Source organism: Mandrillus leucophaeus, unplaced genomic scaffold (assembly GCF_000951045.1).
Source record: "Mandrillus leucophaeus isolate KB7577 unplaced genomic scaffold, Mleu.le_1.0 Scaffold659, whole genome shotgun sequence".
Lineage (NCBI taxonomy): Eukaryota > Metazoa > Chordata > Mammalia > Primates > Cercopithecidae > Mandrillus > Mandrillus leucophaeus.
Window position 1 is genome coordinate 1,613,570 of NW_012107130.1, and position 12,107 is coordinate 1,625,676.

General features: G+C 44.0%; 2 protein-coding genes across 7 annotated transcripts in view; one reads left to right on the forward strand and one right to left on the reverse strand.

Moving 5' to 3' along the window:
• Positions 1-10,789, reverse strand: part of FAM122B (family with sequence similarity 122B) — a 33,737-nt gene extending 22,948 nt beyond the window's left edge. For 2 of the 6 annotated variants that reach the window (XM_012001328.1, XM_012001327.1), the window contains exons 1-8: positions 10,678-10,781; positions 9,660-9,907; positions 7,389-7,467; positions 2,537-2,593; positions 2,175-2,218; positions 2,037-2,091; positions 1,682-1,783; positions 998-1,059 (exon numbers count right to left, since the gene is read on the reverse strand). In XM_012001328.1, coding sequence (XP_011856718.1) covers positions 998-1,059; positions 1,682-1,783; positions 2,037-2,091; positions 2,175-2,218; positions 2,537-2,593; positions 7,389-7,467; positions 9,660-9,757 — 497 coding nt within the window. In that variant the 5' untranslated portion in view covers positions 9,758-9,907; positions 10,678-10,781. Of the gene's footprint in view, positions 1-997; positions 1,060-1,681; positions 1,784-2,036; positions 2,092-2,174; positions 2,219-2,536; positions 2,594-7,388; positions 7,468-7,611; positions 7,640-9,659 lie in introns of those variants that run through there. The other 4 variants (XM_012001331.1, XM_012001333.1, XM_012001330.1 and 1 more) reach the window with 4 other exon arrangements.
• FAM122C (family with sequence similarity 122C) overlaps positions 10,349-12,107 on the forward strand; it is a 75,248-nt gene continuing 73,489 nt past the window's right edge. The window contains exon 1 of the mRNA XM_012001325.1: positions 10,349-10,421. The gene's annotated coding sequence lies outside the window, so the exon portion shown is untranslated. The remainder of the gene's footprint in view (positions 10,422-12,107) is intronic.

The following is a 12,107-nucleotide window of genomic DNA, read 5'->3' on the forward strand; positions in this document are numbered from 1 at the left end:
GGGAAACAGGAGCGAAACTGGATTTGACTGGTCTATGAACTTTAACATTTTTTCCTTATTCTTAAAAAGGATTATTGTGGTGTGCGTGCATGTGTGTGTGTGTGTGTGTGTGTGTGTGTGTGTGTCCCCACTAAATATAAATCAGCATTAAATCCCCCCTAAAAAAAACCCTGGGGCCAGGCGCTGTGGCTCATGTCTTTAATCCCAGTACTTTGGGAGGCCAAGGCGGGCGGATCACGAGGTCAAGAGATTAAGACCATCCTGGCCAACATGGTGAAACCCCATCTCTACTAAAAATACAAAAATTAGCCGAGTGTGGTGGTGCATGGCTGTAATCCCAGCTACTTGGGAGGCTGAGGCAGGAGAATTGCTTGAACCCGGGAGGCAGTGGTTTCAGTGAGCTGAGTTTGCGCTACTGCACTCTAGCCTGGTGACACAGCAAGATTCCGTCTCAAATTAAAAAGAAAAAAAAAAGAAAAAACTCTGGTAAAATGTTAATGGTAGATTATAGGCAGTGGGTATATGGGTGTTCACTGTAGATTACAGGCAGTGGGTATATGGGTGTTCACTGTGAAATTCCTTCACTTTTGATGTCTGAAAATTTCACAGTGAAATATTGGGAAAAATAATTTTTTTTTTTTTTTGAGACAGTTTTTGCTCTGTTGCCCAGACTGGAGTACAATGGTGCAATCTCAGCTCACTGCAACCTCTGCCTGCTTGGTTCAAGCGATTCTCCTGCCTCAGCCTCCCGAATAACTGGGATTACAGGCGCCTGCCACCAGGCGCAGCTAATTTTTCTATTTTTAGTAGAGACGAGGTTTCACCATGTTGGCCAAGATGGTCTTGAACTCTGGACCTCAGGTGATCCACCAGTCTCAGCCTTCCAAAGTGCTAGGATGACAGGCATGAGTCGTCGTGCCCAGCCACAAAAAGCTAATCTGAGAGATAAATGTAATGAATGGTACTTCAACCACATTTAAAATTCAAGTTTGCTTACCTTGAAAATCGTCTTGGACTGGGAACTGGACTTGGTGGCAACCCACTGCTGCTCACAAACATCTGTAAGAATAGTGAGAAACATTACTAGAAAAAAACATATTCAATATTAAAATAGTTCTAGCACTCCAGTTTTCTTTCTTCCTTTTTTTTTCTTAGAGACAGGGTCTCTTTTTTGCTCAAGCTGGAGTGCAGGGATGCGACCATAGCTTACTGCAGCCTCAAACTCCTGGGCTCAAGCCATCTTCCTGCTCTACCTTCCTGATGAGCTAGGACTATAGGTGTGCACCACCATGCCCGACTAATTTTTTTGTATCTTTTTTTTTTTTTTAATGTAGAGATGAGGTCTCGCCATGGTGCCCAGGCTGCTCTCGACCTCCTGAGCTCAAGTGATCCTTCCGCCTTGGCCTCCCAAAGAATTGGGATTACAGGTACAAGCCACCATACCAGACCCACAGTCATTTTCAAAAGGTTCTTTTCAAAATGACAGAAACAATTTCCTTAGAATTGCTTGGCTGTCTTTGTGTCTCATAACTAAATTACATATATATATATGTATATTTTCCAAATTACTGCCATAGATTTTCAAGGCATTGGATACTTTAAAAGTGGTGTGATTTGTGTGCGTTTTAGAGTAAACAGCTCAGTTTGTGAAATAGACTTAATATCCTGTCAATTATCCTACCTTTCCAAATCCCCTGGTGGGTGAAGGTGCTGGAGAAACTGGAGTGAAGTCAATTCTCTTAGGAGAATATAATTTCTCCGGCTTGTCAAAATCACTGTCACTCTGTAAACATAAAGTGTCATATAATCATAATAAATTCAGCACATCACAGCTCTTATTTACTACTATAACACACCCAGATTTTCCAAAGAGAAAGGTACGGACTCTAATATTCTGCTGGAAAAGCAGAGATCAAAAAACAAGTATCAATTTGGAAGTAGAAGGGGACAGAAGCGTGCGAAAAACTTAATGAAGCCAGTGAACAACATAAAAGTTTCTAGAAAATGAAAACCAAACAGACATGAGCAAACTTTACCAGGCTCAAGCTCTCATCCCATGATTGGCTTATCTGCATTGCCGTTTGCATTTCCCTAAAATAAACAAAGGGAAGGGCCATCAGTGTTTACAAACAAGACAGTTACTAGGCTAGGCCCTGCTCTTGCAAAGCACTAACCTTTCATGCGCAGTTTCTCTGTTCATCATATCCAGGCCTTCTTCCTGCAAAGACAAACATATGTGCTAAAAAGGTAGGATCACTGACAAAATATTAACTCTTCCACACACTGTAATTTTTATCCACATAGTTCTCGGCTTCAAATAAAATAAAAAGACTTTTCTACCTCATTGACATAATCACAGTAGAGTAGAATATTCATGCCGCTTGTATATTTTATCTGCACACTCCAGAAGAATTATAATCTGTCTCCAACTAACCAGAGTTGCATCCCAACTCATTTTAATATCTAAATCTTTAAAATAAAAATAAAAATGTAAAATCCAAAAAATTTCCAATCTGAGCTAGTAAGTAAAATTTACCCTTTTGATCTGATGCAGTCTGCTACTAGGAATACGATTAGGTGAGGATGACAGCAACTGGAAAGAAAAAGTAAACATTTACTATTTTCCGAATCACAAAGCAGCAGTCTGCTGTCAGTACTGGTGTACAACCTCTTCCAAGGTAAGTTTTCATATTCTTCTTCGAAATTTAGCTCTTTAGATCACTGAACATTAATGCACTAGAGGCAGTATATTTAGTCTTCAAAAAGTACACCAGGTGTCCAACCTCAAAGCACCATCTGTTGCTAGACAGACACTGACTTCAGCACTTTTCCCAAATGAATGTGAAGCTACGTAAATTTAGAGAAATAAAGACTATGGGCCTTAGACATATCCATTATCCCAGTTATCTAAAATAGAGAACTACATAAGAAGGGAAAGGAAAAAAAAACACCAAAGCTATTAATTTTTATTACCAATGCAGCAATGGGGGAAGAGAGGCTAATAAGTCTAGTACATAGTATTTTGTCTATGATTGATGTTTTTCAAAAACACTTTAAAACTGCAATGAGGAGGCTTTGCTTTCACGATCCAAATCCATTCTAAAATCTCATCACATTCTATCACTACAAATCTTACTAGTTAACAAAAAACAATTTGGGGCTGGGCCCGGTGGCTCACGCCTGTAATCCCAGCACTTTGTAATCCACCGCCGAGGCGGGCAGATCACGAGGTCAGGAGATCGAGACCATCCTGGCTAACACAGTGAAACCCTGTCTCTACTAAAATTACAAAAAATTAGCCGGGCGTGGTGGCAGGCGCCTGTAGACCCAGCTACTCGGGAGGCTGAGGCAGGAGAATGGCGTGAACCTGGGAGGCGGAGCTTGCAGTGAGCCGAGATCGCACCACTGCACTCCAGCCTGGGCGACAGAGCAAGACTCCGTCTCAAAAAAAAAAAAAAAAAAACAATTTGGAAAGGCAAGGTGTATCTTTAAAATAACTGATGCTTTCCCTTAGATCATCATTTTTTTAATAACACAAAGCAGAAATGATTTGGAGGCCAAATTATGTTCCTTCACAATAATTACAAGCTGGTCACAAACTGTAAGACACAATTTATATCAACAGGTCTTAGAGAGTTCTAGTGGTCGTAATATAAACAACTACTGGCCGGGCGTGGTGGCTTACACCTGTAATCCCAGCACTTTGGGAGGCTGAGGCAGGCAGATCACGAGGTCAGGAAATCGAGACCATCCTGGCTAACACGGTGAAACCCCGTCTCTACTAAAAATACAAAGTTAGCTGGGCGTGGTGGTGGGCGCATGTAGTCCCAGCTACTCGGGAGGCTGAGGCAGGAGAATGGCGTGAACCCGGGGGGTGGAGCTTGCAGTGAGCGGAGATCGCGCCACTGCACTCCAGTCTGGGAGACAGAGCAAGACTCCGTCTCAAAAACAAAAAACAAAAAACAAAAACTACTACTATTTATTCTATAACAAAATATAAATGAACTTGTAATACTATAAAACCAAATAACAATCACCCTGTTTAAGAGGCCCCATGCTATTAAAACTTTTTTGAATACTAATGCAGTGAGCAGTATAAAATAGTAATAAAATGCTCTAAGATTCTTTTTATTTTTTTTGAGACAGAGTTTCGCTCTTGTTGCCAGGCTGGAGTGCAATGGCATGATCTCTGCTCGCCGCAAGCTCCACCCCCCGGGTTCACGCCATTCTCCTGCCTCAGCCTCCCGAGTAGCTGGGACTACAGGCACACACCACCACGCCCAGCTAATTTTTACAACCATTAAGGGAGACTGGAGCATAAGATAAATGTATATTAGTACAGACAGGGTTTCACCATGTTGGCTAGGATGATCTCGATCTTCTGACCTCGTGATCCGCCCGTCTTGGCCCCCCAAAGTGGCTTACAGGTGTGAGCCACTGTGCCCGGCCACTGGCAAACTCTTAATAAGATCATTTAGAAAACACTAAGCTACAAGGTGAGCAAATACAGCAGGAAGACTCTCCAACAGGAGACTGTGGAAGAGAGCACAGATGTGTCAGTTAGGGAAACCCAAGAAACTGAAGAAGCAGTGAAACGATCAGGAAAGCTGACATGAGGATGGCCAAAAACTAACTGGGGAGAAAGTCAGAAATTTACATGCTACATTTACATAATACACAACTTGACAATTTTAGACAAAACCGGAAAGTAGACCAGAAAGAACAGAGCAAAGCTGTGTGTAGTACCAGAAACAACAGGGCAATGTATCGGCTAAAAAAAAAACACACAAAAAGAGCCAGAACTCCAAGGAGGTGCTAGCTAACAGGGTTAAATAAAGCAAAGAGCTCAAGGGGGATAAGAAATGAGGCCCCTGACATTGGCAGTTAAGTGGGTACTGGTGACTTTTGCAAGAACAGTTTTTTAATGGAGTTGTGGTAGAAGCAGCATGATTACAAACTGGCCAGAAACGAGGAGACAAGGAATTAGAGGCAGTGGAGTGTAGATTATGCTTTGAAAGAGCTTGGAGAGGGGAAGGAAAAGGGAAGGAGAGACCTACGAAAAAGAAAACAGTTTGTTTTCCCCCATCAGATGCATGAGTCTGGAGAAGGTGGAAAGAAGAGAGCTCGTGAGGAATACGGAAAAGATACAAGATAGAGAGGAGATGATAGACCGAGCAAAGCAACAGGAGAGTCAAAAGCATATGAACCATTGGGGAGAAATGCCATACGTGAAGCTAAAGACATTTCAAGGCAAAGAAAGCTGACATTTACACAAGATAGGTGTCTGTCTTCTTTGTAAAGTAAGAAGGGTCATCTGCTCAAAGTAAAAAGTGGTGACACTGGAAGCAGACAGAATCTTTTTAAAAAGGGAGAATACTGCTTTGAAGAATATCATGGGGCCAGAGGCACCTTAAATCCAATTATGTCCCAAAGAATTCATCTTCTTCCCCTTCAAACTACCAATCATCTCAATTTCTCTACTCCTACGCAGCGCCAATCCCCGGTCACCAACACACAAAATTTCCATCACTTGGAGTCTTCCTTCTCTTAGTCCTTATATCTAATCAGCTGGTGAGCCATGAAGATCCTACATCTGCATATCCAGTCCATTTCATTTGTCAACACCTTACTCATCACAGGTTACCATGGGACACAGATAAATGTATTAAGATTTATAGCACATCCTGTGATAGAGTGTATATAGTGTAATTAATATTATGATAGTTGTGGAAGCCTGCCCAGAGGAGATATAAGGATTAAACTGAGTTTTGGAAGACCAAAATGCTAGAAAGGAGAGGGGCAGGAATGAAAAGATGCATCAGGATCAACAAAGAGCAGTGAGTCACCATGGCCTTTTCAGAAAACTAGGTATTTCAGTGAGAGATGAACCTAGACCACTGTTGATAAGAATCTTCTCATCTTACAAAAGAGGTAAGTGAAGTGTAGAGAGGCAAATTCACTTTCCCTTCTTTGCTATGCTACTGTTATCAGGAGCATGGCTGTATAACATGTATAAACATTTTTCATATATCCAGCAAAAATAAGTAATATTTTCCAGTATCCTCAGAGAAGAAGGTAAAATGAATCAAGACTCCAGATAGCTAACATTTCCCCCTGTAAGTATTTTCAGTCATTTCAGTTGGAAATCTTTCTAAAATGTGTTCTAGTTCTCCCTTTCTTAAACAAATTATACCAAACAGAATGGCACTGGGAGATCTCTATTCTATTCCCAGTTCTAACACTTACTAATTGTGCGATTCTGAGCAAGTCACTTCTAACGTCTTGAGTTTTAGCTGCTGCTTCTTTTAATTGGGAAAAATATCTTTGCCCTCCCTAAATAGGGGTTGTTATGACAATTAAATATGTGAAAGTACTTTGTAATGGGTAAAATACTATACAAGTGTAGGTATTACTAGAATTTATGAATAAGTTAATGACCCAGGTATCCTTAAGAACATAAATTATTATATGATTCTACACCAATGACATGCTTGGGGTGTACTAACAGGCTCTTAGCCCTTATACTAATTAGCCACAAATTTTTAAAAAATGTCTGTTTTTCAGTTTTTCCCTCTCCTCCCTTGCTAGCAGCTATTAGTATACTTTTAACTAAAATGCATCCCTTCTAATTTGCTGCTTCTCACACACTATTGGATTGGAAGCTTATTATAATTGTGCATACATTTTAGATGATTCAGAGGTCAGAGGCTCTCCTATAAATAAACCGATGAACTTCTGCGCACAGACTATGGAAATCTAGTTCTGCCATTTAGGGATCTGTCTTCTTTCATTTCAGATGTCTTCCAGAGAATTGAAGCTGCTGGATAAGTGAGTTCCACATGTGAACTGCTACCATATAAAAAACCTCATCATAATTTATCCCAATGTGACCAACTAACAAAGCAATCCCTGACAGTTCTGGCTACAGAGATCAGTCACAATCAGTAACTCTTCAGAGAATATAAATACAAGCATTTTAAAAGGAGTCTTCATTTCGGAAAACCAGCATTGTTTAACAGGTAAGTGTCAGAAACAAACACTCTGCTACCTTCAAGTGATGTGTGCATCCTAGGACAAATGAAGACCACTGTTCTCAGCTATAATTAGAAGTTAATCCTGACTTACCTCACAAGCCTGATGCAAGTAGTGACAAATAATAATGAACAATTTTAAAAAATACAAAGTCCCACAGCAAAGAAAAATTTTTAACCATGTATCCTTTTTGTACCAAAAGCTGAATGGCCACAGCATAAGCAGTAAACAAGATAGGTAAAATCAATCTTTTCTTTCTTAAAAAGTTGTGCATAGCACATCATTTTAAGAAAGAACTCCATTTCAAAGTATTTTCCCCAATCTAAATCACTTCAGATACTTACTTCTATACTTACCAGGCTGTGACGGCTCATAATTGTTGTACTATTCCTCCGAGTTCTAAGTGTGTAAGGTTGAAAAACCTGTGAAAGGTCACTGAAAAAAACAAAAACAAACAAAAAAGCAAAATTAGTAATTTTTCTAATGGAAGATCTCTTTCAAATACATTAACATCAGTTCTCTAGTTAACAACGAAATCTTCCATGGCTCCTCATTTCATACAGAGAATGAACTCCTCACCGTCGTCTCTGCAGAGCTTCCCAAGTGGTGTGCTGTGGATTACAGGTTTGCAGAGATACTGATCTCAGTGGTTGGGGGCAGCTGGGAGAAGTGGTGCAGGCGGAGCTCCAGACTGGTTGACTCTAGCTGCTTCTGGTCAGAGCTACGCCCCCAAACCGGTTACCACCAGACCTGAGCAGCCTCATCTGTTTACCCCAGAGAACCAATGAGTACTGTTTTCTGTGTTTGCCATGATGCGAAAAGGGGCGAGGAGCATTGTTCTACAATACGAGGTGGATCAAGACATCTCCCCCTTCACCCTAAGCATGTGTCCTACCTTTGAACTCTGCTGTTGGATGGAATAAACATAGCAGAGATTGTTGCCCCTTCTGCCTCAAATGCTCTGCCTCCTGCCACCATCTATTAAAATCCTTCCTCTCCTTCCACATCCATCTTGAATGCCATACCCTTCAGTGAAGGCATGGCACAAACCTCTCTTCAATCCACAAACGGAATGCAATCACTCTCTCCTTTGAACCCAAAGAGTACACTGGGAGATGAGCTGCTTCTTGAGACACCTACTTTGTCTCTTAATAAAGAGAAATGTGGATGTGTCTTAAACCCACTGGTAGAGAGGTGTTTTATTCATGTTTTATAATATCCCTGCAGTGCCTAGCAGAGGGCGATGCCACAATAAGGATGAGAATTCCAGAAGGATTTTTCAGAAATGAACTGCACTGGGCTTTCGGGGCCCACTGAGATCACCTAATTCAGCTCTCTTAATTTTCAAATGAGAAAACAGACTCAGAAAGGTTAAATGACTCATTCGTGATCATAGCTAGTTAGTGAAAACTGGGACCAGACCTGGTCTCCTCGCCCCTTCTTGTGTCACATCATGCTATGTTACTTAAATCATGATTCAAACAACAGTATGTTTTTGCTACAATAGTCTAAATGCAGGTCAATAGAATTGCTGAAGTCCCTAGCAATTGCTTGCTTACGAGATTTCAAAAGACAATCAGAAAAAGACCAGTTTATTGTTACAGTAACCAAAATAAATTCAGGGCCAAGGACAGCAACAGGAAAGCAAAAAGTCACTCCTACATTCCCCCAGTTTCAAAATTATATTTAATAAATGAAAAAGTCAACCTGTTTTTTCCCCAAAATATGGATGTTATAATCAGTTCAACAGCAAGGATTATCTCTTTCTTTGCCTTCACTGTGCTTGATTAATATGTTTTTGGCTAATTGTACTCTCATCTCCTTTTTTGGACTAATGCCATTTCTACAGGGTCTCGCAAATTGGCTCTCTACCTAAGATGAATTGTCTCCTTATAAAAGTGAAATACAATAGGCTCAGGAGATGAACCAACCTAACCTTCACTATTACAAGATGCTACCTTAAAATAGACCCTCGATGACTTATTCACATGAAAACACAAGACCCTACCACCGAAATTGAAGAGTCGATTCTCTCCACCGTTTTCTAAAACGTGCCTTTTCACTGACCCTAAGCTACAGACCACCCTTCTTTTTTATTCACTGCAATGCATTTCAGGCAGTTTTGGAACCTGAAAACATTAGAGTAAATCCAAATCACGTACTGTGATGTGAACATACCACTTAATTACAAGTTATTAGATAAAGTGTGATTAAAGTAAACCTCTGTTAATACCAGGATTCCTAAACTAAGCTTAGAAATAGCAGCTCTGAGAGACAGGTGTCAAGTTGCATATCTAGTTCCAGGGGTTTCGATCTGACATTCCCTGGTGTAAGTTAGTCGGGCAAGCAACCTGTCAGAAGAGCCAGAAGCTTTCTGCAGTTCCTTTTACAGTGGGACAACATGGCCCCAGGTGGAGGGGGAACCGTTTCCTCCACACTGCCCAAAGTTGGAGATTAAACTTTCACTCCACCTTGGGACCCAAGTCACTATCAAGCAAACGAGTCGCCACCCCCTCAGGTTGAAGAGCCCAAATGAGCTCAAACGTGCACTTTAAGGAAGGAAGATTGCTCGCACGGGGGCAAGGAGCCCCTGAACCCTGTACTCCATCCTCCCCAACCCTGCTCACCTGAGCCCATGGATTAGGGGAGCGCTGCTGGATCTCCTCAGGGTTCCCCCGTAAGATGTATCAGGCTCAAGGTCCAGCTCCATTTTCTCCTGAGCCATGTCAGACTTGCAGGCAGGCACAGCGGGCAGTGCTCAGCTCCTGGTGCTTAGCTATGGACTCCCAAGACTCTCACTGCAGGACTGAGCTGCTGGGGACTGGCAGCTGGGGGCGGGGACTAAGGGGCGGAGGCTTGGGGACGAGGGCGGGGGCTGGGGGCGGAGAAAAGTAGGAGAGGAGGAGGGAAGGAGGATGATGATGAGGAAGGGAGGATGATGGTGAGGCGGGGAGGAGGATGCAGAGGTAGTGGTGGAAGGCGACAGAATGAAGGGAAAGGATGCAGGAAAGAAGAGGGATGGAGGGAAAACAAGGATGGAGGGAGGAAGGAAGAGGGAGGGAAAAGGATAGATGGAAAAGCAGGAGGACAGAGAGGATAAGAGGAGGAGGGCAGAGGGTGAAAAGGGAGAGGAAGAGGGCGGGGGAGGGAGAGGAAGGGAGAGGGCAGAGGGAAGGGAGGAGGACAGAGGGGAAGGGAAAAGAAGAGCGCAGGGGCGGGAAAGGAGGTGGTCTGGGGAAGAGGAGAGAGGAGGGAGAAGAGGAGGGGGAGGAAACTAGGCAGCGGCGGAACTCATGCTGCTATCTTTCCGGCTGAGGACCACAAGCGGGGCCGGGCTACAGATGCTGCGGCTGCCCGGGCAGCGCTAGCACCGAGGACCTGACAGTCGGGTAGGACCCGGCCGGGCAGCCTTGGCGACTCCAGCTCCCCATGCTCGGGGACCCGGTCCAGCCCCCCATGCTCCCGGACCTGGTCCTGGAGGCTCCTCAGCCCTGGGATCGGTGCTTCTCCCCTCCCTGCCCCCCTCCCGCCTCGAGGACAGGTTGGGGGTTCGGCCTCTCAGCCGCCGCCGCGATGCCTCCTCTTCCTCTCTTGGGTTCTAATGGTCTGGGGGAACACGCTGGGGCCAAGACCAAAATCTACAACCTGCAGTCTCTTCCGCCTCCCACGCTTCAGAAGCGGGAACCTCCGCGGGGCCAGTTCTTCCGCGTCCGGGCACCCATCGGGTCCTGCGCACGCGTCCAGCGGCCACTCCAATGGGCCCGCGGGCACGGAGCGTGCGTGGCAGCCCCGCCTCGAAATCCTCCTCCAAAGGGGAGGAGCGTTTCCAGGGGGCCCGGCGCCTTCCTCGATGGCATTGGCCTGGGGACCCTGGCGCCCAATTTTGAAAAGAACCAATAGTTGGGAAATGCTGGAGCATCGGCTTTCAGGAGGAGTTTGGGCCAATATTCATGGGAAACAGAGAAAAACATGGGATTTCCACGTTATTTCACTCCTAATTTGTACGCTCCGACCTCTGTGATCCCCACTCATGCCTTAAATCCCTCGATTTTGTTGGTCTTTGTCTGGAGGGGCTGATTTCTTTTTCAGATCATCCATTTGGATGCACTAGACAAAAGAGAAGTGGGAAAACAAACGCAATGGATAAAAATAAAGCGAATATCATGACAGTTCGTATAGCTAATGAGAAACTCAGTTCCATTTTGCAAGCATCTTTAGATTGAACAAAACTGGGAAAAGTCCGAAGAACAGGTAGCAAGCAGAACCAAATGTTTTCTCTTACTAGGAATTACGGAGTCCCGAACAATCATGACTCAGCGTATGTGAGATCTGGATTTTTTTTTTTTTTTTTTCAAAAAAGAGTCTCGCTCTGTCGCCCAGGCTGGAGGGCAGTGGCGCGATCTTGGCTCACTGCAACCTCTGCCTCCCCGCCCGGGTTCAAGCGATTCTCCTGCCTCAGCCTCCTGAGTAGCTGGAATTACAAGCGCCCGCCACCACGCCTGGCTAATTTTTTTGTATTTTTAGTAGAGACAGGGTTTTGCCATGTTGGCTAGGCTGGTCTCGAACTCCTGGCCTCAGGTGATCCACCCGCCTCCGCCTCCCAAAGTGCTGGGATTACAGGCACGAGCCACCACGCCCGGCCGAGATTTGGATTTTTTATTTAACTAACACCTACATAAAACTTGTTATGTGCTAGGCACTATTCTAAGAGTTTTAGAAATATTAACTCTGTCTTGGTTGTGACTGGCCAGTGGTGCAGGTGCTAAAGAAATTTACGGAGACAGTCATAGGTAACGAAAGGCAGATTTGTTAGAGAAGATATGAAAATACGTTGCAAGGATGCAATGGGCAGCACTACAGAGGAGGAGCTGTCTGCAAAGAAGCAGGGACTGGAGGGAAGTTTTATAGGGTCATGCTGGAGGGGGGTAAGTGCAGAAAGAGGTCATGCTGCTGGGGCCACTGTGTGGAAGGTGTGCCCTCTGGTTGTTTGTGCTCATTGTTCTTACCCACCTGGGGCCCACCTGGCCCCTTTCTCATTGTTGCTTACTTCTCAGGACTCTGCATCCCACCCCCCA